Here is a 28,000-nt window from a genome sequence, read left to right as displayed (position 1 = left end):
CTAATCTTGTGGGTACAGTCTAACAGGCAACATGCTATCTAGAAACTTGGTGACTCTAGGTACAACAGCTGGTACTAAAACATTGCTGCATTTGTTGCTTCCAATAGTTGAACAATCACTTGCTTCCCAGAGCCCACTAGTTTCAGAAACTGTATCTTCAGTTATTGGTATTACAATGTCACTATCTGAATTGACATAATCTGAGAAGTTAACATCTTTGTTACAAGACCAAAGTAGGTGTAATGTGCCACATGCCATAATAAGGGGACCATCATCTTTATCAATGGTAGTCTCATCAGTCTGCTCACTAAATCCTGCCGTAACAAAACAGTTTGCAACATAATCTTTGGAAACATCAGACCATGCACAATCAGTAATACTAATCTTTGGAAACATCAGACCATGCACAATTAGTAATACTAAACAAGGACAATACATTTATTTCATACTAAATATTTTTATCAAGTCTTGTGAGCATTATTAGGACTTGTGCACATCAGTACTTTGACTTCAAATTAATTATTCCTTCGAACACAATAGACTGACTTCATACCAAATGATAATTCTGAATAACTTAATCAAGAATGTACAAAATAAAGCCATTCATTTCATACATTATTTACAATGAATCTGATTCAGCAAATAGCAGTGTTTCCCTTTACACACATTTGTGCATCAGGGATGCACGTTGGAGAAAATCAACGCACACGTTTTGTTGCCGTGTGTTTTTTTTGACACAAAGGATTCACATAAATTGATCAGGATTTATTTAATATCCAATGCTTTGGATAAGGAATGGCATCGGGTACTCTTCGAGCATAGGCATAGTCAGGTTCCCTGCTTTGTATGCTCCCTGCATTGCACTCCGCTATTCATATAGCAGAGTGCAATGCAGTGAGCATACAAAACATGGAACCAGACTAGCATAGGCAATGTTATGATGGAGCAGCTTCCCCATATCTCACGAGTTCTCACACGATTTCCACTGACCTCACCAAAATGTGGCCCAGATGTTTAACATCAATGCTTGTTGCACTACCAGATTAAAACAGCTTGGACTAAGAATCATTAGCGAAAAAAAGTGAAAGAAGCAAAATACAAAAGAGTAACTGTGGATCTAACTTTAATGAAAAACAGAGAAAATAATTCCACTGACTGGAATACAGCACATCCATTAGGATTACCGATGTGACTTCTGATCACATGATTGCAAAGACTGCAAAAGTGAATAATCCTTTCGTGACAGAGTTTAAGAATTAAACAATTCTGCCCTTGTTAGCCACAAGTTATCTGGAGAACACATTATCACCCAAGTCATTCTTTCACAACAAAGAAATCAGTAAGCTTGCTGCAACAAATGCGTTATTTGGATTACAAAGTCAGGGGGTCATTGCAGATTTTGTTGGTTTTTACCTTGCTGCAATAAAAGTTCAAGTGTAACTTATTAGAAAGAAGATTAATCATTAGCCTTTCTACTTTTGGATAAATGTGTTTTAGGATGAAGTACAATGAAACCAATGATAGTACATATTTTATGACAGGCAAGTTAACTACCATTTGGTTAAAAAAATTTAATTGGCTTTTTGCACTGGCTTATATGTAATGTGTTGGTCTATAATATTGCTACAAAAAGATTATAAGAAGACTCTTAAAAGTACGACTTTAAACTAAAAGAAAAATGAACTAATACAATTATTCTTTGAATGGACATTGCATTTGCTTGCTAATTGTTGTAGGGTTTAACGCCATTTTTCAGCACATGACAGGCTATACATGGCAGACAGTATTAATGGTGGAGAAAGAACCCGGGAAGAACCCAGAAAGAACCACTGACCCACAAGAAGCTACTGGCAAGCTTTTTCACATACCCACATTGGCTGAATCTGAGACTCGAACCCACACAGACAGAGGTGAGATGGCAGTGATCCATAACGGAGAGCGCTTTAGACCACTCGGCCACTGCTTGCGAACTGTGTATGTTGGTTTATTTGTATTTTTAGAGGGAGAGACACCCAGTTCTGATACCAAGGTTTTTTTTTAACCAATTCTAAATTTCCAACAACAAATGAGGTGTGATTATCACATTTTTGTTCCCTTGTTACACCTTTGTTGTGTAAACAACTGCCATCATTTTCCTGGTCTCATTACATCCTGTGATACAAAATTTATAACTAAGCTAATTTTCTCAGACAGACCACACAAAGCAAATGAATTAATTAATTAAAACATACTAAGAAAGGAACACTGTAACAAAGATTTTGGAATATATATTAATTTGGAAGTGGGTCTGGGAAATTAAAGTCAAACAGTGAAAATGTTTTATCCAAGAACATAGTAAACAACCTTTGCTGCATTGTCTGACATGATGCACCTGACTGAGACATGGGATGTAAATTTGACTTGTACAACTTCAAGCTAAGTTCTCCTGGTCAATGAAACAACTTTTGATGTCCAGCAATAAGCACTCTGCCAATACTTCAAACCGATAAAACATTCTTTTAGCAATTCTTTCTTCAACCAAAAAATAATGTTAGCCTTTTAAAAAATTATAATTAATGTCACTATTTTCCATGGGATACCAATTTTTTGTGGAAGTTACAGTTGCTTCAAACCACAATTTAAAAGATCAGACAAAAAATTGTCCTTATAAGAGAAGAATAAGATCCCTTCATGAGTCCATGAAATTATGAACTAATGCAAATGACTTTCTGGCAAACCCATGAAAATTTATTCCTATGAATATAAATGAATTCACACTAATCACCTTTTCATATTCATAATGGGTAATCTGCCAGAGGGTCAAAGCTATACTTTCATCTGGACCAACATATCATGTATACTTGCTTGCAAGCTACTGCACAGACCCAGATCAACTGTTGCATAATGCTGGGGCAGATCTGGATATATGCAGTTTTTTAGGAGCAATCAGCAGAACAAATAACAAAGACCATGATCTGTAAGCACATTATGCAATGGCAGACCATGGTCTATGTTGTTTGCAACTGGATTCAACTTGTATATGATAATGTGTGTGTGTGATTTGGATTTTTAATGTAACTACAAAAAAAATCAGTCATATCACTACAATGTCTGCAGTGTGGCACTTATTATTATGTCAAGCACTGGGGCATCATGCTACAGACATGTTGCATTATGTCCCATCCAGTCATATTGCAAACCTACTTTCCTTTATCTTTACATGCCTCAAAGGAACCCTACACATGTTTAAGAAGTTGCAGAGACAATATGACTGTTATGTTAAATTTTTGAGTGGCTCATTTGAGTACAAGCTGCATAATTCAAAGATCCCGTTGTGGGATGAAAAAGTGGTGGTGGACAGGTTTAAAAAAATCTGTGTGGGTGATCTGGATTTTTAACATGGCTTTAACAATTTTTCAGTCATACCATTACGATGTCTGCAGAGTGACAGTTTATAGTGATGTCCGGTACTGCGGCATAATGCCGCAGCCATGTAGCATGAAGTCCCAATCAGTCATATTATCCTAACACCATGCTGACCAATCCTAACACTAGCCTCTTAGTGCTGGCATGACTCGGCTGGAGTCTGAACCCATGACGTCCTGCATCTGAGTCAGATGCTCTGACCATTAGGCCACCAGAGTGGTCAAATAAATTTGAAAAGTGAAATGTCTTTAGATGCATTCTTAGTAATGTATTTCAGTAAAACAATAAAATAAACCATGTCAACTAAACATGGCATCTTCCTTATAAAGAGCCTACTCTAGGAAACAAATATCGCTGATGAAATATCTCTTGCAGATATGTAATACAGCAGCAAAAGCTGAACTCACCTCAATTCAAATTCTGCAAATAATTTATCAAATATCACAAGAGCTTCCATAATCTGCAAAACAAGAAAAAATTCAGACTATTACCAACAATGATGGCACATTGAGCTTATGTAACATGCAATGGAAGTGCATAATTACAGAGATACTGCTCTTCATTGTCCTTTCTCTTATTATAAACAAGCTCCTATAAAAAAATCTTTATATTTTACAAAAATTTTGCTTGTCTTTATAATGTCACTAAAGAATTTAAGATCTGAAATATTATTTGAGAAATTGTAATGTCCTTTTGAGAGTATTTTCTAATACTGTTTCACCATTTGTAGAATACTATCTTGGGGAGATAACTACTATATGGGCTAATCATATACTAAAACTTGCCTCTCTTGACATAACAAAACTGACATGAACTGCCAGTGGTTCTATATTTTCTCACAAATTTTAGCAAGACCACATAATTTCTATCTATCAATCCCTCCAAGCCCAAAATTTATTGATAAAATTAATTACCAACAATTTTTTTAGACCAATAAATTTGTCCAAAGTCAAATTAACTCCATTAATATTTTGTATTGCAATAAAGATCTATACATTTTATATTCACATCTGGGCTATTATGTCCTTCCCATAAATTATATTGTTATTTGCTTCCTTTTAACTGGGTATAAATGTCACAAATACAAACATTATTAAACATCAATCCACAACAAAATCTATCAATTCTAACAAAGAACTCTTAAATTTGCAGATGGTGTAAATTGGTCTTTACAGTGCAGGAAACAAACCTACAGTAAACCATGAACCTCAGAGAAGACAACCACATAGCCTTGAACATGTCAGAACTTGGGATCAAAACCAGTAATACATAGTTACAAACAAAGCATATTACCAATGTTCTATCAAGTTTGGCAATGCAGTCTTGTTTACACTGACACATGTATCAGTGGTCTCCCATTGTCTCAGTAGTTTCAGTTACTTGTCCATAGTTTGCTATATACCAACACTGTCACCTGGTCCAACAACAACAGTTTAGAGGAAACTCAAAACATATATACAGAGCTTTATCTAACATCACTGATACTCTGTTTAGTTTCTATATCAACACTAGTTATTCATGCATAATGATAATAACACTATTTATGTATGAAATGGCTGATGCAAGATAATTTCTTGTGCATACCTTCATCTCTAATAAGACTCTCATCTATTATTCAGAGTGATTATAAATCACATTGATTGAGGGGTATGAACATTTTATCACAACATCAAACTTACTGGTTTCACCCATAATGGTCCCATGCATAATGATATAGATGGTTGAATTTGGTTTAATACAGCATTCAGTGAAAAAAAAAAGCTGAACAGCCTAATAAAATAACAGAACTGAAGTCTGGTATGTAGCATCTTTGCAGAAAAGATTCTGCCCATAAAACTGACCCATTTCATGCACGTTGTAAAATACTGTAATCCAGAGAAAATACAATGAAATTATAGCAGTAAACTTGGTACTACCCCCTCATTCCCCTCCCCAAACAAACCCATTAATATTCTTCCTAATACACAAAATCTGATATTGCTGACATCAATAATAATGATGCCTATAGGTATGATATACTGTATATACCCAGCTCTAAGTTGGGTCCAACTACAAACATCATTAACTATGCACCAAATGATCAGACTATGTTGTTTGTTCCACTGATTACAAACTGCATAGACTCAGATCTACCAGCCCTTTATACAACAGCAGATATGAGTTTATCCAGTTGGCAGTCAGACTCAACATATGAGTGTGTACAGTAGCAGAAACACATTATAAACCAACATATGTGTTGATTTGGCTCTCTAATTATTATGTATATTTGATTTAATTAACTATAACTTTTAATTTTTTTTATTTTATTACATGTCAAAATAATTTTATTTACTGGAATTTGATATTTTCCAGAAATTAGTTTGACCTGACTGTTCTGTTGAAAACACCTAAAAATAGAACTATGTATTCTTAAGCTGACCTAGTTCCCGACCTTGATTCAGAAACCAGTGAGTCAAGTAAACAACTTTCTATTTTCATCTTATTCTTAGAGGAAAACAATCGGTTTTTGTCAAGGTCATAATGGGAATACGTGACTTTATATGCAAACAGCCTCTATTTTTGAAATTCTGGTTTTACCAGAGGGTTGACATCATCTGGGCATCTGTTTTGCACAGTATTCAGGTTTTATACTGATGTCTATAGAGAATTTCGTCAAGTTTGGGCTTAAAAAGACTTGATTTGAAGGTGTTCATTTTGTTGTGACCAGTCTGGAGTTAATTTCAATTTTTATTCAAATTATTTGGATTCTAAAAGATTAATTCTTTTTCCTGGAAATATCTGAGTGCTCATACAAAATTCTTGGACAAAGACATTTCTTAAATTTTATTCGGAATTAAAACACCTGAATATTTTTGTCTGTGGAACAACAAAGAACTGTAGACACAACAGCACAATACTAGCTGCAACATGTCATCTTCTTCCATTCTGGATTTTCATTGGGACTTGAACTCAAATTTCATTAAAACATTTCATTACTGGGACTTCTAAAATTTAATTCATGGATTATTCTTGGATTAGACTGTTAAAACCTTATGTTCTTTCCCTCATTTTTACATTGTTTTTCCAGGGAAATAAAGTATTTATTAAATTCTACAAAGCTTGTTGCTTTCACTTTTTCTTTGTTACTGTTTATTAGACCCTAAACACATAGCATAAGATTATGCTTTCACTTATAATTTTCCTGTCAAATATGTATATGTGAGACTAAATGGTTGAAACTCAAGCTTTTTGCCCCCCCCCCCCCGCTGTATTTGTATGGAAATTTTTAGCATATATATTATAAGACTAATGAATCTATCCATTATTTTATTTGAAAACATGAGACAAGCATTGATTTATACATCATATCTACAAGAAATATTAACTTGTTGAGGCTACCATCTAGTAACCCAATCTATGCTACATTTTTTCTTTTTGGGGGGGGGGGGGGAAAGATATCTTATAATGAACAAATTGTTTCATTAACCTGAGATTTAAAACCTGAAATCTACTGAAGAATAATGATAAACATTATTTTTAAAAATGTTAATCCTGCAAGAAACAATATCTGAGTTTATATGTCTACACAGATTGAGGAATGTAACAAAAAGGGTTTGTGTGTGTATTGGGGCTGGCAATTGTTTTATTGTCACTCACCCTCTCGGAGTACTCATTTATATTTCTCAAGCTCTGCTCTCTCAGAATACATCGCAGGCTGTCTAGATTCTTGGTAAGGGCTCTGGCAAGGGGTCGCATGCTGGCGCTCTCTACTTCTCTGTTCATAATGCTTGAGCCAGCAGCCAAGCACTAAGAAAATAAAGTTAACATGATAAAACACATCAAGAGGTCCATGTAATAAGTCCAGCTCTATACTTCTCAACAACAAAAGATACGTGTCAGTCTTTTCTCCGAGCTGCACTTCTGCACCCTTTTCAAAGCATTATTCAAAACATGCGCAGAAAACATCAGCAATGCATGATAAAAATGTGCATAAAAATAGACATCTCCATTTTCCACAACTTGTTCTCTCTGCAGAGCACATAATTATTGTTAATTCACTTTTAACAGAAAAGGCTGTAATGTGTAATCTCTGCAGAGGGTATTGGAAGAAATATGAAAGCGTGCAGGTACATCATTTACTGATGGGAGTAAAAACTGTCATAAATAATCCACAAAACCACATAATACAACCTACTGTACATAGTATTTGAAATTATACAGTTTGTTCTTCAGAAGCAGATCAAATTGTGGCATCTTTGATTAAGTAACATGTAAGTCAGCAGCACACCCCGAAAGGTGTATAAGGATAAAACATAAAGTTTTAAGCAAGTCTGATGCAACAATATTCCAAAGCAACAGAAACTAAACTCTGTGGTGGAAAGCACATAAAAGAAAATGACACAACTGAAAGATGTTATTGTTATTGTAGGGTTTAACGCCATTTTTCAGCACACGATAACTGAAAGATGAAAAAGATTTCAGCTACAATGGGTTGATAAAGAACCATGGCCTGAATTCAATGACTCTTGAAGGAAAGATGTTTTGTAGTTATTGCAAACAAATACATCATACTAGCACAGGCTGAAAATTCAACCAATGTATTTGTAAATGGAACTGACAAAATCCAGTCATGTGCCAAAACATTTGCAGAAATCATTAAGACCAATATGTGCATGGCATAAGCCTGCATGTGCAGAAAATCTCTAAGGTTGTAGCTGCCAACGCTCCAATTGGAAAGGCCATTTGAAAACTACGTGAGAATGAATTGAAAATAAAATCAAGGCTCTCAACATAAACCATATCCAGTTATGAAAGACATTCTTCTGATTTGGAAATTCTGCATGCATTGTTGAACTTGGGTGTTAATTACAAGAACATACTCAGGTCATGAGACAGAAAAGTTAGGGAAAGCCTGAATTTTAGTAAATTCTTTTCCATTCTTGTTGATAGAAGTACGGAAGTACTGATGTGTGTGTGTATGTGTGTGTGTGTAATACCATGCTATTAACTCACCATCAGTGTTAAATGACACTCCCACTGACCCACTTATTTGATCTGTCTGAGATCAGCAAATAAAAGATAATCAAACAATTTCCATTTCTAAACGATGTTTTTTAACCTTGATAAATCAGCACTTAAGGATATAGTGATACTGAGGGGTAAGCAAACTTGTTGTCCATCAGTTTTCAAGTAGCTGGCCACCATTGACCAAAAACTTGTCTAGAATTTATGTTATCTGAGTTTACATCAATACAGCTCACATTACTGTTAATCTAATACTATTTTTCCTGTGTAAATTACTGTTGGGTAAATGTAAATTCTCCACATGTGCATTTTGTTTCACCATTACCCTAAAGGCCAGTATGGTATGCAACAAGAATTGTGATTGGTCTGCTTCTTTATCGCTAAAGTTAGCCAACTGAACAACTATCACAAGCTCCATGACAAGTGCCCTATTCTTCCACTGATGCACAGAAATCAGATCATTGACATTCAATCTATCAAGTCAAAAATAAAGATTCCACTACTATATGTTGCCATGTTTACAAAAGATGAGCATAACTGGAACATTAAACTCATCACTTCAAAGAAAAAATAATTCAACCATACTGCTAGATACTCACCTCTGCTCCAAACCAAAGCTGTCCTGCCAAGCTTTCTTGCAAAACATCATCTGGGAATTTAATGCGATAGTCTCTGCTGGCCCGCTTGCCTGGTATTGCCTCCTCCATAATTTTCTGTACGATTGTAAGAACATGGTCTTGGCATGTTCTTAGCTTGTTTACCAAATTGGTGCATCTTTCTGGGTCTTTTCTGCCATCAAAACTGTCCAGTTCTGCTGCAACTGAATTTAGCTCCTCATCAGCAAAGTAGAACTGTGCCAAGAGGGATGTGTCAGTTTTCTGCACAATTAAAAAGGTAAAGTTTTCATAATTTTAAGTTCTGCATTAAAGTTGTTTTCAAAAAGGATAATGCAGTAAAAACTTGTATGCTTGTTTAAACAATATATCAAATTTCTAACATGATGAAGTGTTCCCAGACAATAAGCCACCTCAGTACAAGAGAGTCCCTTTTGCAAGGCAGGTAAGGTTAAGGATTCCATTTCAATATCGTAATATAAAATATCAAATATAAGGCAGTCCCTTTTGTAAGGCAGGTATCATTATGGATTCCCTTTCATTATCATGGATAAAATACCCTAATATAAGGCAGTCCCTTTTGTAAGGCAGGTATCGTTATGGATTTCCTTTCATTATCACAGATAAAATACCCTAATATAAGGCAGTCCCTTTTGTAAGGCAGGTATTGTTATGGATTCCCTTTCATTATCACAGATAAAATACCCTAATATAAGGCAGTCCCTTTTCTAAAGCAGGTATCGTTATGGATTCCCTTTCATTATCACAGATAAAATACCCTAATATAAGGCAGTCCCTTTTGTAAGGCAGGTATGGTTAAGGATTCCATTTCATTATCATGTATAAAATACCCCAATATAAGGTGGCAGGTATGACCAATGATCCCATTTCATGTTATTTAACAGTAATATTAAATATAAAATACCCCAATATAAGGTGGCAGGTATGAATATTGATCCTATTTTATGTTATTTAACAGTAATATTAAATATAAAATACCCCAATATAAGGTGGCAGGTATGAACATTGATCCTATTTCATGTTATTTAACAGTAATAATATAAAATAACCCAACATAAGGTGGCAGGTATGATCACTGATCCCATTTCATGTTATTTAACAGTAATATTAAATAAAAAATACCCCAATACAAGGTGGCAGGTATGAACATTGATCCTATTTCATGTTATTTAACAGTAATATTAAATATAAAATACCCCAATATAAGGTGGCAGGTATGAATATTGATCCCATTTCATGTTATTTAATAACAATATTAAATATAAAATACCCCAATATAAGGTGGCAGGTATGAACATTGATCCTATTTCAAGTTATTTAACAGTAATAATATAAAATAACCCAATATAAGGTGGCAGGTATGATCACTGATCCCATTTCATGTTATTTAATAGTAATATTAAATAAAATTAAATATAAAATACCCAATGTAAGGTGACAGGTATGACCACTGATCCTATTTCATGTTATTTAATAGCAATATTAAATAATACTAAATATAAAATACCCAATGTAAGGAGGCAGGTATGACCATTGATCCCATTTCATGTTATTAAATAGCAATATTAAATAAAAAATACCACAAAATAAGGTGACTACCTAAATGGTAGTCCATTTGGATGGCTCCCACGAACAATGGTATAGTAAGGAAGATCTGAAAGTATCCTCTTGTTAGTACTAAATCTAAACTAAAATGTGTTTCACAGAATTTGTTATATTGTATCAACTATGTCCAACTTTGATGAATTTCATCAGAGTATATTGCTTCATTCAATACTCCCTCATTATAAGGCACCTCAGTATAAGGTAATCTCTTGTAAGGCAGGCATGGTAATGGATTCCATTTCTTTATCATGCCAAAAAATACCACAACATAAGGTGGTCCCTTTCATAAGGCAAATATGATCATGGACCCCATTTGCATGTTTGTTTTTTTAAATTATTTTTAACATAGCTTTAACAACTGTAGTCATATCACTACAATGTCAGCAGTGTGGTAGTTTATAAAGATGTCTAGCACCAGGGCATCAAAGTACTGACATGGACAATCGTGTCCCACCCAGTCACATGATCCTGACACCAGGATGACCAGTCCTAACACTAACCTCTTAACCCTGAGCGCCAAGCAAGGCAGCTGTTAGTACCATTTATAGTAGTCTTTGGTATGACTCAGTCAGGGTTTGATCACATGAACTCATGAATACAAGGCCAACGCTCTAACCAGTCAGGTCACCGGAGCAGTCCATGGGCCCCATTTCATTATTTGATATCATTATCAGATACAAAATACCCCAGTATTAGTTGGTCCCTTTCATAAGGCAAATATGATAGCAAATCTCATTTCATTATTGGGCGTCATTATCATATATAAAATACCCACATATTAGGTTGTCCCCTTTTTAAAGGTGGTACGGTTATGGATTTCATTTCATTATTTCATATTAACATGTAGTATAATGTGGTCTCTTTTATAGTGCATGTATTGTAATGGATTCCATATCACATTATATGATAGTAAAATTACGTATAAAATAACCCAATATAAGGTCACCACTTATAAGGCAGTCCACATTTATGGTCCCTCAGTCTTTTGGTCAATTGGTATTGTATACATAAAAATGTATCACCATGACCCTTTGATCAACTGGCTTTATACACCGTCTACATAAAAAACTTTAGCACTGAGGTAACTCTTGGGTGAGGATGGACAGACAGTGGATAGATGGAAATGCAACATGGTTACCAAAGCAATCCGTATGTCAAATTTCTGAGTCCCTTACAAACTGAAATTAGACAGCAGTTTTTCATTGGTGGAATGCCACTTTTGATGTCACAGTAAAGTTTTCTGAATCATAATTAAATGATTGTATGATGTTAGTTTTGTATTCTCCACTGTTTTAATGAACATTCCAATCTCTACTCTAAACAAAAATGTAAATCACTGTGGCTCAAGTCTGCTGTTATCTTGATCCATCTGAATCCAGCATATCAAACAGGTGGAAAAACATGACAGCTCTAAATAGCTTTGTATAATTAGACCCGAACTTCATTTCTGATTGAAGAGGCATCCATGCTTTCTCTTCTTGCATCTCCCTTGTTAGGTACAGTGATGTTAAGAATGCATGATTTCATGTTATACACACAAGGAGATGATGCAAGTGCCAAACACTTATGCAAGCTGGCTTCAAGATGAAGTCATGATCTCCAATGTACATGAGTGGCCAAACATTTTCTCGATGACGTTCCATCGATTTATCTGAAGACAGATAGTGACTTTGGGGGAAATTGTTCATTCATGCACATCTTCTCCTCATTAATACTTGATCTACATGTATGAACCAAATCTTCTGAGAGTTAACCTTCTTGCCTGAATAATCAATAATCAAATAAAGCATGAAAATGGTATTAAAAACAAAGCATCAAAGTACTACAAATGGCAGGCATGACCGGATTTAACTGATTCATCCTTCTTTAAAACAGGATAGATTTTTTTAAACTGCACTGAATATTGTGCATACATACAAGTCTGAAATTGCAATACGTGGTTTGTTTTAAACCTGTTTTGAGTGACTATGTGTAAACTACAACCACAACCATAATGCAAGGATAGATTTTATTCTATAAACACAGTCACAAGCAATCACCTGCAAAAATAACCAGCAACCACAATATTTTGGCGGGGACCCCAAGTGGCTGATTGGTCTAAAGCGCTCACTGTTATGGATCACTGCCATCTCACCTCTTCTGAGTGGGTTTGAGCCTTGGGTTCGGCCTATATGGGTATGTAAGAAAGCTTGCCAGTAGCTTCTCGTGGGTTGGTGGTTCTTTCCAGGGTTTTACCTGGTTCTTCCTCCACCATTAATACTGTCCACCATGTATAGCCTATCGTGTGCTGAAAAATGGCGTTAAACCCCACAACAACATTTTGGCAAAATATACTTTTTGAAACTGCCATGAATGACCATAGAAAAGCTGATTCCAAACACCACTGAGCATTATTGAATCCTCTGTAACCATGCCCACTAAAGATGCCTGTTAGTAATAACCCAGGTAAAAAAACAAAAAAAAAAACAAAGGGATACCCATTAAAAAAAAAAAAAGTATTCCATGTTCAGACTGTGACACAGAATAACGATTACAGTTTGTGGCTCATGTCATGTGCACATTTATTCATCATGACAGGGGCTCATTTGGTTGATTACAATATACCTGTCATGCATGTAATATATAATAATAATAGGGAGGACACTTCTCTCCATTCTCATATGCCCTATTTAAAAATTAATGCTGATATTTAAAGCTGGACCATCCTCACTTTGTGCCTGTCCATGGTTCGTGAGCCATTTCTCGTGACTTAAACGTGCTTGTGTTGAGATCATGATGACATTAACCACGTCAATACCTTTTGTCAACAGTAACAATAAGTACTGACTGAGAAATATTTGACGAAATAAAATTTAAATACATACAATTCAATTAAAAGAAAGCACAATATAAATGTCCAGTTTAACTAATGCTATTTTTGCCTCAAGTTTGTGGCCCTGGAACAACTATTAGCTGTTCAAGTCAGGGTCGCTGTTCACATGTTTGTTTACTGGACTCTTTTTTTTAGTAGCAGGAAACCCAAGGCAAATACTTTTGTCATGGCAAAGGCAACACAAAATCTTGGTTACCGTAACATGAACTTCTTATATCATGCTTGGAAAAAATTAACAAAATGGGCAACAATACAGAATGAAATTTTTCAGTGAATATTTAAATATAAGGGAAATCTTTATTATTTAATAACACTGAAAGAAAAGTCTAATAAATATTGGAACATGTGTAAATATGGTAATTTCTGCATTAATTTTACATAAAACAATTCCAAGAAAACAGATGGGACACGTGGATGTGAAACCACTTGTCATAAATTCATTCTATTTTGATACTACATACGTAGCAGACCAGTCTAAATTGAAAAAGGCGCCAAACTTCATAAAAAGGGGAGTATCGATGTAACTACTGGATTTTATTTGATTGAAAAATGTTAGAGGAGAGGGATTTTGTTGAACTTAAAACATGCTGCACCTAAGGGACAAACAATGGCAGGTCGAGGATAATACAACAGCCATCATTTATGGACTTTACGACTATTTGCGAAAGTTAATGCAGAAATGTAGACTAGTCAAAGTGAGTGTCATACATAAATAATTTACCTGTTTCTTGTATCTATACTCTTGTATTAACTATTAATCTACATGGATTTGTGCCAAACATTTTAACTGCAGATCAAGGTAAGTAGCAAAAATAAATGTACATTAAATGAAATATGTACGCTTTTCATAGTTTTCTGTAATTATGGCTTGTAATATAAAGATTGCTCTTTTTATGCACAGATTATGCTTTTTTGCCACTTATATTAACAATAAATTATGCTTATACCACTCTTGGGGGGTTGGCATGTATGAACCTACAACAAAGCAGTTCACGTTCACATTTAATAAATTTTCCCTTTCATTGGGTACCTGGGTAACCAATCAGCAGGATTGAAGAGTACCCAGTAGAAATTTCCCAAATTCTGACATCTATAATGACCACATATGATAGTATGCATACAAACACTTCTATGAATGACCATATTGCAGAGATAAATACCACTGACCTCTATAATCATTTTGTAACCACAATCACTTCGAAAGTAAGATTGCTGTAACATACACACAAATATTTGGTTGGCTACTAGTTTCCATATTTTACAGACAATGCATTTTGTGTCTTTTGTTGTAGACTCTAAACCAGACTAAAGTACATGTCACTATCTCAGTCTCTGTCATTATAGTGCAAATTCATAAGAATACCAATTAGAATTAACAATTCTTTCTTCAAAGGGAAAAGTTATGGAAATAGAGAGTCAGTTCAAAGGTTTGTATTGCTTTTATCTTTTGTGAAAACCCACACAATTCTGATCATAATACTGGGAAATCTCTTTAAAGTGTTCCAATGCCATGGCTGAGTACACCATTTGTCTTTAATATATATATTTTCACAAAGCCCGTTCAAAACCACCACTGTCATTATTAACAACTGATCACTGATATTACTTTAACTGCACAAGCCAGTTATAAGCAACTATCTTAAGACACTGCTTCTACTGTCAGAAGGGGTGTTATCTCAAGACAAATTTTACGATATTCTTTCTTTCATGTACCCTGTAAATTCCTTAGATGAACTATGATGTAATTTACTGAATGGCAATCTGTGTTTACTTGTTCATTAGATGTATCTATAAACAAGATATCATTCATCTGAAGTGTATCCCCTAAGGGTGCAAGAATGAAAGTCAAAAATCACCTTGGTGTTAAAACTGGGGGTCAGACTGAGTAAAAAAACAAACTTTGGTACCAAAAATGGGGGTCAAATTGAAAATCTGGGGGTCTCTGAAGGGCAAATAAGGGTAAAGGGAAACACTGCATTTGTGAATGTAGTCAGTTGCTAAAAGACAATAGATTTCCTACTCCATTTTTAGCTTTAATTTAGAGTGTATGTGTGTTTGATTTGGATTTTCAAGGTAGCTTTAAAAAAATGTTCAGTCATATTACTGTGATGTCTGCAGTGTGGCAGTTTATAGTGATGTCTAGCACTGGTGCATCATGCTGCAGACATGTAGCATCATGTCCCATTCAGTCACCATTATCCTGACACCAGGCCGACCAGTACTAACACTAACCTCTTAATGCTGGGCGCCTGGTGAGGCAGCTCTTTAATTTGGAACAATAAACTAAATGAATGTCATTTAATTATTAACTGACAATTATCAAAACTGGTCACAAACCTTTTGAGAACAAGGCTGTCTTCCTGAAAGGCTCAAAATGAATGCAATATTATCCAATGTGAATTATTGTAATATTACAATGAAAAAAAAAATCAGAACGTCATTAAAATAAACAATTTACCATACATGTTCATTGGCTACAAAGACAATCCATCTGGGAAGAGATAATTGTTTTAATCAGAACTACTTATCTGTGCATGAAAACAATATCTTGAGAGAGTACACACTGCTGAGTAATTCAGTTTCAATAAACAAAGACCTTTATGCATCAGTGTGAAACCTAAGCTATGGGTGTAGGTATACTGCCAGTTATGATCAAAAAAAATATTGAAATTAAATTGGAAACATGGTGACTGTTTATGTAAACAGGAAAGATATTGGGGAACTCTGAGTGGACAGTCTGCACTGTACAATTCAAAAGCTCCTTCTTCAGTGGACACAATGAATAACTTGAGGTTTGGGTACAGATGTATTGCCACTTACTATCACAGAAACTAATTCAAACATATCAGGAACCCTTTTTAGTGAGAAAAAACTAGAAGCATTTTGCAATCAAAAAAGGGTGAAATCTGGAGAAAGGCCTAGCAGGATATAACACACAATCTGGCATTGGGCAGAAACTTGGCCTGGCATTGTAAAAAGACAGTATGATGTGCTGCCATCCTAAACAGCCTGTGGGAAACACTGGAGATTTGATAGTACAGTGTATTAACACATATATAACACTTTCATCTAACCAGCAACCACAATTTTATTTAAAGTCAGCATTGTATTTTGTGTTCTAGAATCTTGTTAAATTCAGTAAATTGGAAAATGACAACAATACACTTGATTCATTAAATGGATTTTATTAACTGATGGTCAGTTGACCTTATTAGTATTGCTTGCATTGAAATAATTAAGTATAAAACATGGTGATAATTTTAGACCATTACAGCAGCATTAATGAAATGGTCACTTTTTTAAACATGGGGTGGTCACTGTTTCTCCATCATTCTCAAATCTTTTTTACATTATTAATTTCTTTATTACAATTAAAACAAGGTACACAAGCTTAGCATAATACAGATATATGAATGCTGAATAATGATATTGTATTGAATTAAATCAGATATTTGCCAAATCCCCAGCTTTCATGTTTTTATTACACAAGTGTTATTTAGCACTATTAACTTATTGTAGAGTTTACAGAATAAAGATAAATTCTACAAATCTAACAAAATCATCAACATACTCAGAACAACATGTATAGCCCAATAAAATGTACTTACACATGCCTTGTTTTCATTATAATTTTTATGTCAGTAATTGTATTATTCTCAATAAAATAAAACATAAAATATTTAAATTTTTCTCAATGGTGACTGAGTTGGTTTAAAAATATTTCACTATCAATTTGTCAATGCAAGATAAATAAGCTTATGTTATATAATCTGTTTTGTAAGACCATTTGCATTCAAGATTTCTACCCTAACACGGGTTATGTCAATGTCTGTAGTCAATGCAAATAACAGCAAAATAATGTCACGTCTGTTGTTGTACAGAGACAGCTTAGAACCTCTGGAGATGGCAAAATATTTAGAAAAACTTGATTTATTAGGGACTTGGAAGAAAAATGTTGTGTTATTCATAAAACATCAAAAATGTCAGTGATGAAGAAGTAAAAATTGTGGAACTGGCAACCAAAAGGCAGAGTAACCACAAGCTTTAGTTTCATTATAGAGCTGGCAGGGTCGCTGCATCCAAAGTCAAGTCAATTGGCTATACTGTAACCCATCACAAACTTTGATAAAATTCATTTGCTATCCTAAGAAGAAAGGGTTCTGCAATGCAGCTACAAAGTGAGGACAAGGAAATGAGAATTTAGCTTGAGAACAGTTCCACCATTCCAACAGACTACAGACCCACCGCATGAGAACATGATAAATGGGGACTCTGGGCTCATCATTTGTAAGGAAAACCCCATGTATGGCTGCCTCACCAGATGGCACTGTATCATGCAAATGAAACCGCCAAAGATGCTTGGAAATAAACTGTCCATTCTCTAACACAAATACAAAACTTAGAGAAACCAATGGAAAATGAGTGCTATTTTTTTTTTAAACTGCTAATGGCACTTTGAAATTACAGTATTACTATCAAATACAGTGTACAGACATGTGGGTGTCACCATGTACAAGTCATGTTATTTCATTGTGTGGACAAACTGTGATCTCTTGGTTAAACAAACTGTTTTACAATAACAATGTATAATGGGAGGAAATCTGTAATAAAGCAAATATTTTCTTTCAAACAGCCATTCTTCTGGAGTAAGTTCGCAAGTTTTCTACCAGACTGCCTGGTTCAGGATCTCTGAATTTTCTTCAGTCAGTTCAAGTGGCCAATGACAGTATGAGTACAAATGACAGTGATGAAATGTTGTGGTGCTATTGTGATCAGACTTGAGTCAGAAAACAATAGTATTTTGTGATAATACACTTTGTTTCATAAAGTTGTTCCACCGCACATTTGAAACTGTTCTATCATCCAAGAAGCAAACTCTAATACTGTCTTGATGGTAGAAAATTGCCAGTCTTCCAAGAGATGTGCAAAAAAAAGAAAGTAATGTGATGTATATAAGTTCATTAACTCAGAATGTAATACGTATTACCATATTTACTACAAAAACAGACCACTCTCGATCTGATCACTTGTAAAGTGAATGACTGCTGTCAGCTACCTCAGCACTGCAGACCCTTGTCTCCGATTGGCTGATCGCTAATCCAACTTAGTGTGCATGTCCACTGAACTGACCTTGAACTGACCCACATCACAGGCAATGGCTGGACTCCATTTCTGTGTAAACATCATTTAATTACATTAAACATCTATTTACACAATCTAAAATATATGGAATGGTGGACAGGTGGACCATATGCACATCTAGCTGGACTGACTGACAGGTGAACTGCATATATAATATTAAAACATACGAAGAACTAATAGAGAGGTACAGTTGAACCCGGTTATGTCGCCGGCCTAGGGGTTTGCCAAAAAGCGTCGAGATAACCGATGATCGAGATAAACGAAAACCAATATGGTGGCAATATATTAACATGTGCTTGAAATTTCTTTATGTACATGATGTGCATTAATAAATGAGAATGTATATGCATGTGTTTTTGGAGGTTTTTTTACACAACAGCGTTGCCGCGATTTGTTTGATGAAGTGATCGGCATGCTATGAAAATGTACATACATGTTTGCTAACAACAAAAGGCATATGTGCACCAACTAACAGCAGAGATTTACCAGTATACAATACAAACCACCGTCGATTCTCGATACAAACCTTTATTATATTCTCCAACATTGCAAACACAAAGATCGCTCACAAAATCACAAAAAACGTGTGGGGTGTAGTTCGTTTTTACAAAAAGCTAACCAGTGTCAAAATTAAATTCGCGAGTCATTTCACTCTGACACAGCTCTGAAAAGTATCGTACACACGGTTACTGTGGTTTCTTTACAAAGTCTAAAATGCTTTGTTGCTTTTTGCCTTTAACAGTCTGCTTGAAAACAAATGCTTCAATATTATTTATGCTGTCTAAAACAGTTTCATCTCATACAAAAGAACCATACCGTCGAATTTTCTGTAGCATTTCTACCACCTCACCAGCTGAGGGAATTGGTTCCAAATCTTCGTCCGCATCTTCTTCATCTTCTTTGTCATTGCCTCATGCAGATGTGCTTGCCTGTGCTGACTGCACATTTGATACAATGTCTTCATCGGTGATCACGCCATCAGTAACGACGTCTTTGTCGATTTCTATGTAATCTCGGAATTCCTGGACAGTGATAGCTAACTCCTGTGCCTCCTCTTCCAAGATAGCATCTGTAAGGCTTGATTTTTCCGCCACTTCCGCGAGTTCTTCTGCGGCTGCACGGCATCGATAACTAACATTTTCAAAAGCCAGCAATTGGTCATGGGGATCGAGATAACCGACGTTAAGTGGCAAATTTGGCCCTCTTTTGTGCTCGAGATATTAGGGTTCGGCGACATAAAAGAATCGACATAACCGATGAGAAAATGCTAAGACAAAGAGAGAATTTGGCGGTTCCACTTCAAAAACGTCGACTTAATAGGGTTGGCGAGTTAACCAAGGTCAAGATAAGTGGGTTCGACTGTAGTCTCAAATCCTTTAATTGACTATTTAGCATTATAAAACAGTACATAAGTATACATCTTTGGCATTCCTTGGGTCTCACCCTCTGCTGCATGAGGTTAGTTGTGGTAAGATGGTAGAGAAGCATGCAGTAATTATGAGGTGGAATCGCCAGTCTTACTGATGTCAGGGCCAAATGTCCAACGTGCCCTATCTATGAGGCAGAACTGCCAGTGTGACTGATGTCCAGGCAGAATTGCCAATGTTTTGAGGCAGACTCGCCAGTATGACTGACTGACATAACTGTTAAGGCAGAATTGCTGCTGTATTGAGGCAGAGTCGCCACAACTTGTTATGTCTGTAAGTCGAGTGGATTGGGGACAGGGACATGATAAATTATTTTTCTTTCTGTCCCAAAATTTATGGTGAAACATTTTTCACCTAGGTCATATGTCACAAAACTTAAGAAACAAAATGAATTGGTACTAAGTTTGTGCCCCCCCTGCACAGTGCAATAAAATAGATAAACAAAATGCTTATTTGACATTAAAAAGAAAGAAACCAATCTTGTATTGTTATCATTTACTCCTTTTTTTCATCATGAGCATTAAAGAATAAAGCATATCCATGAACCCGTACATGTAGCACAGACTTCCAATACTGTAGTGTGTATCGCTTATATCCAGTAACAAATGTTCACTGACATGGACATTGAGAAACAAACCGTGTTTGGTTATGCTGAAAGGTTTGAGTATGTTATCTGACTGAAAAATGGATCCAACAAAATCACAAATGAGTGAGAAATAATCGGCCAATATTTTTAAAGGGACACAATATAGTGCTTTGTGCATGGACATCGATGACCCAGCGTTGCCCGGAAGATTTGGAGAAAATAAAATCATTTGATGAATTAGTGAAGGCAAAAAGAGAAGTAGATGATTTTGCCGACAATATGATCATCAGCATGGATGAAATTCTAGTGTACTTTGATCTCATTCCTGGTCAGTTTGACGATAAGATTGGGGTCAAAAGTAAGGGAATTAGCACAACTGGTGCAGATTTGAAAAACCTGACTATAGTCCTTGCAGTTTCTGCTTCAAGTGACATGTTGCCTCTAACAATAATTTTTCACAGTATGAGAAAGCTAAAACAAATATTCATGCACCAAAAGAATGGATCATGCCTGTGCAGAAGGGTTGTGTTGATGAGATAATGCTGCAGTGCATTAAACAGTTTTATCAAGTACACAGTTTTATATTTCCTAAAAACATGTTTCCATTGAAGTGCATTTTCTTAAGTAATTTTCGAATGTATTAAAAGGTGCACCACAATTTACGATTCGAAAAAACGAAGTGTCCCAGAATATACTGTGCACAAAATAATTACTTTCAAATTAATTTATGGTGTACCAAGAAATACAGTATATAAAGTAGTCAACTTATACTATACTTATCCCAGTAGGATAAAAAAATTGTTCAGTTGGATTTGATCATGTAGAGTTTTTACTGCAGTGATTAAACGGACAAGTGAATCAAGTCAGCTGGTTGGTCAGGTTACAGTGGCTATCATCACTCTACAGCAAATACTTATCTCGGAGCATATACTATTGAACAAAAACCAAATGTTTGTGCTATCAAATGTAATTGTTTTCTCTATGAAAACAATTTACGACAGGACTTTCAGGGACCAGAGCTTATGGGTCAAATGTGTATGCAATTCTCAAAGAATGAGCCATTTCTCTCTTTGGTGCATCCCTGTGACGGTCCCCCAGGACGCTCCCCTTTTTTGTATTTTGGTCAACTGTGGGCAATCTGCAGGACAGCAGAAGGTTAGACTCAAGTAAACAGACATATGAAGCCAGGTGGACGACTTACCATTTAATCCCTATCACAGTAATAATCGTGTACAAAGGACTGTCTCTCTGAAATACTTCAAAGAAACAATGAGCTATTGTGTACGTAAGCATCTGCAACTGACTGGCAAATAAATGATGCCCCATTTGTTGTAATTAAATTAGTGATGATGAAAACATAAATCATGAATGTAATAATGGATGTCTCTCTGATTGAACAATAATGTCAAATTATCAATGCAATATAATAACAATAATCCTCTTTGCTACTAAGTATGTACGATTTATACAGGACTCTACAGCATCTGTAGAGACCTTTTAAAAAAGTACAGAAAAGTAAGTTGACTCGTAAAAATGAGTAAGCAAAATCTAATTTCATTTTTCAGGAAATGGGCTTGTGCAAATGAGCCAGCAAATTTAGCAGAACAAAACAAAAGAAGATGAAATTTCCATCTGTCAGGCAATATCTGAGTGTCAGCACCTAAAGCTTGTGTAAATTAATGTTAACAACAGTTCAAATCTGCTGACTCAAGCTACACATATTTGCCAAGACTGATTCACTTTTTTCTATCGAGATCACGTTTATCCCACCATTATTCCTTAGGTCAATTCTTAAGGCATTTACAACACTTACTAATTACTAACATATTTATTCAGAATTAGTGGATTTTTGCACATATTTTACCTGGTATATTTTTTCATTCCTTCTTTATTTTAATCATGGTAATTCATGTTTATATATATGGTACAGTATAATACCAGGCGTTTCCTCCTCTAAGTTTCATTGGTGGGAATGGAGATGCTATTTTACTTGTAGAGATAACTGCACATCATTCTAAATGATCATTCTTGGGATTTAAACCAGCTGTTGACAAGTTTATTGTTGTGGGTGATTTTTTTTTATTAGTATTATTGTAGGGGTTAAAAATTTTTCAAAATAAATTTTCATGTATAGTGTTTCAACTCAACATTCTATTTACAGAAAAATATTTTCCTTTTATAGTGATATTGTACATGGCTAAGAATTAAATCCTGATATTAATAAAATAATGAACACCCAGTAATACACTCCATATGAATTCAAACTTTAGCCAACCTTCAAGTACTTTCCACATTCCATGGTAATAACAATTTCTTTCTCTGGTAAATTCTGGCTATTTAAACTCAGCACACATACTTCCCAGGGATCTCGGAAATGCTGAATTATGTGTATTTGGATGCAATTTTTTTTATCTCCGACACAGAAAATCTTCCCATGCAGGAGTCCCCTCCATACACACTTTTTTGTTGCGAACAGGAAAGTTTTGCAGCACAATAAATGTTCTAATCACTATGAAAACTGAAACAATAATTTTATTTAAGTTTGTTGCCGACTTCCTTTGATCAAAGGTCGTTGCCTTGCTTTGATGAAGGTGCAACTAAAGTCTCTCTTTGAAGGACCAAACAAATACCCATTTGTTATTGCTGCAGCAACATCAAATAAATGATGAACATTGAGACAGATTTGTTTTATTTGCTTGGTATATATAGGTACTTCAAAGGTAATCAGTTTTCTTTGAAGTTGCAGGAAAACTATTTTTTTCTGTTAATTTTTTTTTTAAATTACTGTCCTCAGGTCGACTGTAGTCAATTCCCATTCTCACGTCCAGAGGTGGTTGATTGTAGCTAGTAAGTTGCATGGCTATTTTGGTTATATTACAGCATACAGTACCAAGGCCAGACACCAGTGTAAGTGGGTTATGATAAAACAATGCACTATTGGGGTGGTTTGTCAATATGAAACAAGGATTTGTTTATGTAACAATAGATTCCAGTACATTTTTATATCTAAGTTTGCTAGGACCTGTCATGGTGCCTTTGAATTTCTTCACTCCAAAGCCAAGACTGTTTTTTTTCAGTTTTTATCAGCCAAAAATGTTGCCACCAAAAATATCTCCAGATGGTATACTGTGTCGCTAATTAGGAAAAAACTGCAATATGCAATATTGGCAAAGCTCAGTGTGATCCCTGTTATTGTTTTCATTTCTGATTGTAGCCATATAAATATTGCATGTGACCTCAAAATCAATGCACACTGAGAATTGGACAAAATGCAGTGTGCAAATTTAAATAAGTATTTTGGGTTAAACGGAAAACTGATGAAGATTTTAATGAGATTCAGAACTCTGCTAAAGTTGCACGAACCGATAGTTTGGATGAGACAGTAGCCACATGTAAGAAAGTGCGTGATGCCTGGCTTAGTGTTTGGAATAAAAAGTTCCTTGGATTTACAAAATTCATTCTGACAGACAAACAAGAGCTATATTCCAGTGGTGTAAAGAATGTGTGAAATTAAACTCAATGGCAACTACTGGTTCTTCTAATTTGCAAAGTTCCACGTTTTCTAGGCATGGGACATCTTGATACCACCTACTTGCTAGGTAGTCATAAAATCACTGAACTGCACACTGACAGAAGCCTGTAAAACTCTACTTTAAGAGTACAGAGATTTCCAGACTTTGCAGTCCTTGGGGTTTGTCCATTTAGTATGCACGCATAGGAAATGGGGGTGGGGTAAAACCATGATAATAATTTGTCTAATATGTAACCTGTTCGACTGGGTTCAGTCGGCATTTGAATTTTAGCAGACACTAAATAAAGTTTTTAAAGTTACGCAGCTTATTTCCTTGATGCAGCCAGACGTTTAAAGTCGGTGGACTATCTGTTTTATTAAACATGTTTGTATTATTAATCCTTCATCATTTCTGTGTGGATTAAATATAGGTTGTTCTATAGAATGGGGGGGGAGCAAGCATATGTACACAGGTGGGTACGCATGTGTACAGGGAGTGGTCAAGCTTTACCAGATTTTTGCGTACATACTAAATGGATGGCCACTAGCTGTGACTGTGTTGGTGTCACCAGTGACATCCATGGCATGCAAGAGAGCCTTCAGTGTGCAGAACAAAAGCAAGACTAAGGGAAGGTCCAAAATAAAACATGAAACCTTAACACAAATGAAGCAAGTCAAAGAAGAGGGACCTAGTGTGGAGGAATACGATCCAAAGGAAAGCATCAGAAAATTCTGTGAAATGCAACATAGACAAAAGTGAACTACATTGTAGTTAAAGAATATGATATTTGTACATGATAACAATTTTAATACATCTTTTTTTAATAGAATAATAAATGATTAGAAATAAATAAAACTGACAACGTATTGTGTCTGTTTATTCCTGTAATTTTAATGGACATTTAACCACTTCAACATGTTTCTGGGAGGGGACTGCAACTTTTGCTGGTGGGACTCCGATTTTTACAAAGTTAGGAGTCCTGGACTCCTAGTTTTAAAATCTTAGTGAGACCTCTGCTTCCAACACTATACCCGAAGTCAAACATGTGGTCAGCAAGCCTATGCACATGTGCTTCTAACTCTAGACTTAACATGAAACCCGCAGTCAGCATGAATAAGATCCCCTGGAACAATATTTTGTTGAAATCCACAAGTTTCAGTGATGTGCTGTTAGTGTTTGATCAGTCCAGGATTGTGATATGAAAGATATGACATCTTGAGGAATAATTCCTGGTAGAAATTTGATGGTATTATTGAGCTAGTATGAAGATGTCTTAGCCAGTACCTTCAAGTTAGGTGTTCACCCAACAAACTCCTCAAAAATGTTGCTATGTACCGAATGCTTTCAGATTTCTATTGGTATAGTTCTTCTAAAAGTTTTACTGACTGACCACACAGTGAATGGCTTCATTCATTTGTCCTGTACATGGCATCAATACCATCAGAACATATCCTGGACAGTGTAGCTGGAAATACATTTCAAACCAGAAACATGGTCCATAAATTTAATCCAAGGCTCACAAATATCATAGTAAATGCTTCAAATTTGTCCAGAGAATGTTTAAAAAGCAAGCGTTGCTCTAGATTATGAAATCGTGTCAATATGGATAAACATGGCAGCCCTGTGAAATAATTCAATTTCTCATCTTTGACTTCAAATGTTGCTCATGAAAATGAAGACATAATGTCAATTATTTCTTTAATTTCTGTTATCAGTCCTTAACTTCTGAAGATCACATTCCATAGAATTTATTAATGCGATAGTTACAGCTCTCTGACGCACAGTCCCAATGACGCTGTTCTTTTAAGGCTCAGTTTCCATTTCACTAGTCATCTTAGAGAACATAAAAAGTGTCCTTGCTGCTAAACTTTCTCATGTTGTCCCAAAGAGATGCTTGAAGCATTGGTTAACCATATCTGGGATGTCAGCTGTTGGGATCACATATTGACAGTGAATGCCCAGATTGTTTGGCTCATACAGTGGTGCTGCTTATTCTATGAAAAACAAATAACAACAAGTATGAACAATGTTAAAAATATTAGCAATATATTATAACAGAAAAAGTATCTTGCAAAAATGAATTTTAAACAAATATATTACTAACAATATTGGCTATCTTAAAAACCCATCTCTCATGACAATAAACTGGTCATAACCTACTGTAATAAACATTAGCCTATTCAACGGTACAGATACAACTTGCGCTTTGACAGATCTAGATGTACCCCTTAGCCACATTTCTGCTGACAGTAACCAACAGTTATAAAATTAAAATCTATAGCAACAAAGTGAATATTTGAGGTGATAAATGTAAACTTACCTGAGATGAAATGACTTGAGCACACCCTGACATTCTTTAAGTTCTTCCTGCTGAAATCCTGGTCCAACTTAACCAAACATACCCTGTCTTTCAAAAGACATTTCTTCTCTTGTTTTTGCACCTTCTTGTATGATTATTTGCAGTAATCTGTAATGTTATAACTTTCCTTTTCTGAAAGACTGTAGCAGCCATAGACAAGACAGTAATTCATCATGACCTTTTATCATGATAAAGATATGTCCTTTTATCACTTGCACATGAAGCATATTGCCAACATGATGACATCCAAACAGACAAATGTTGAAATCAGATTAAGGTGAGGTATGTTTCTTTAACAAAAGAAATACAAATATATTAGCACTGAAGAAAGTGTTTAGATAGTTTTGTTTAGTTCAATACACTTATCATCCTTTTGACCAATTTCGGCATTCCTGACTTCCATAGCATTCCAGCCAACTCAAATTTAAGTCAACAGCACTTGAAAACACATCCATTTGTTTGTCAGTATTTGAGTTTGCTAGAAATAAGACATCAGGGTAAGTAAAGTCCAACAAAAACAATATAACTTTAATCTGAAGAAAGCCTTCAATATGGACTACCAAGATATTCCTGAAAATCAGACTTCTTGTTCCAATGTTAGTCAAGATCAGGATCAAGTTACACAGTGCTGTTATTTAGGCACTAAGACAGTGACCAGAAAACATTAATATCAGGGTTGAGGTCTTAAAGTGTAGGACTAGTCAAAACGTTGTACGGATGTATCAAATGTAGTACTCTGGAAACATTATTTAGAAGGTACTAAACAAAATTATGAATTGAATGTCAGAAAAGATAAACAGGAAACTGACCCAGAGTTTCATCTTGTAACACTCCTAAAAATAGCAAGCGATCTGAGAATTTAAAAAATCATAACAATTTCGATGCGTCACAGCCTCGTGATCATGCTCGTTTATAAATAAAAATAAGTACATACCGTTGTTTCCATTGCAAATTTTCAGTGGGTATAGTAACTATAAACTATAACTCAGCTTTTCACTTCTAAATATATTATGTGAAATATAAAAACAAAAACATAACTGCCGTTATTATTATACCCAATTCACACAACAGCAACTTCCGCCATCGACGGCCGTTATTCAAGGTCGTTAAAACTAATTCGAACTAATGGAAAATAATAATTGTGATATTAAAATAAATATGTTGTTTTAAGTTAAGGTTGAGTCTAGTTAATATGTATCAGTACGACATTGCAACAATACATAACACCCATGTCACTGTCAAGCATAGTTATACATCAAAACAGTCACTGTCTGGACCTTGTTTTCACAATACCTTTGGCTTAAACAGCAGTCTACGAAGGGAATTCATGTTCAACATGTATATCATGCACGAAAGATCAATCTAAAAGATGTCATTTTTTTATCAAAACAAAAATATTCCTCCAGTTTCGACTCCGCCAATGCTCATGATCTTTAATCTCGTAAAATCTCGT

General features: G+C 35.2%; 1 protein-coding gene across 1 annotated transcript; it reads right to left on the bottom strand.

Moving 5' to 3' along the window:
• On the bottom strand, positions 1–28,000 carry LOC149795331 (lateral signaling target protein 2 homolog). The gene is made up of 5 exons (XM_089963779.1): positions 27,841–28,000; positions 9,009–9,287; positions 7,042–7,191; positions 3,813–3,865; positions 1–379 (listed from the first exon to the last, which is right to left on the bottom strand). The coding sequence occupies exons 1-5, from the start codon at positions 27,892–27,894 to the stop codon at positions 1–3; spliced, it is 915 nt and encodes a 304-aa protein (XP_089819905.1). The 5' UTR covers positions 27,895–28,000.

This window comes from Sinohyriopsis cumingii, chromosome 7 (assembly GCF_028554795.1).
Source record: "Sinohyriopsis cumingii isolate HCF-2022 chromosome 7, ASM2855479v2, whole genome shotgun sequence".
Classification (NCBI taxonomy): Eukaryota; Metazoa; Mollusca; class Bivalvia; order Unionida; family Unionidae; genus Sinohyriopsis; species Sinohyriopsis cumingii.
This window is presented reverse-complemented; position numbering and strand designations above follow the sequence as displayed.

What these genes read in the sequence shown, in the direction of transcription:
- LOC149795331 (XM_089963779.1), bottom strand. Translation starts at nt 27,894, where the DNA reads ATGATATACATGTTGAACATGAATTCCCTTCGTAGACTGCTGTTTAAG. An exon ending in AGCTTTGGTTTGGAGCAGAG is followed by an intron (nt 7,192 to 9,008) that starts GTGAGTATCTAG and finishes TTATTTTCTTAG; the next exon opens with TGCTTGGCTGCTGGCTCAAG. An exon ending in TAAATGAGTACTCCGAGAGG is followed by an intron (nt 3,866 to 7,041) that starts GTGAGTGACAAT and finishes CTTGTTTTGCAG; the next exon opens with ATTATGGAAGCTCTTGTGAT.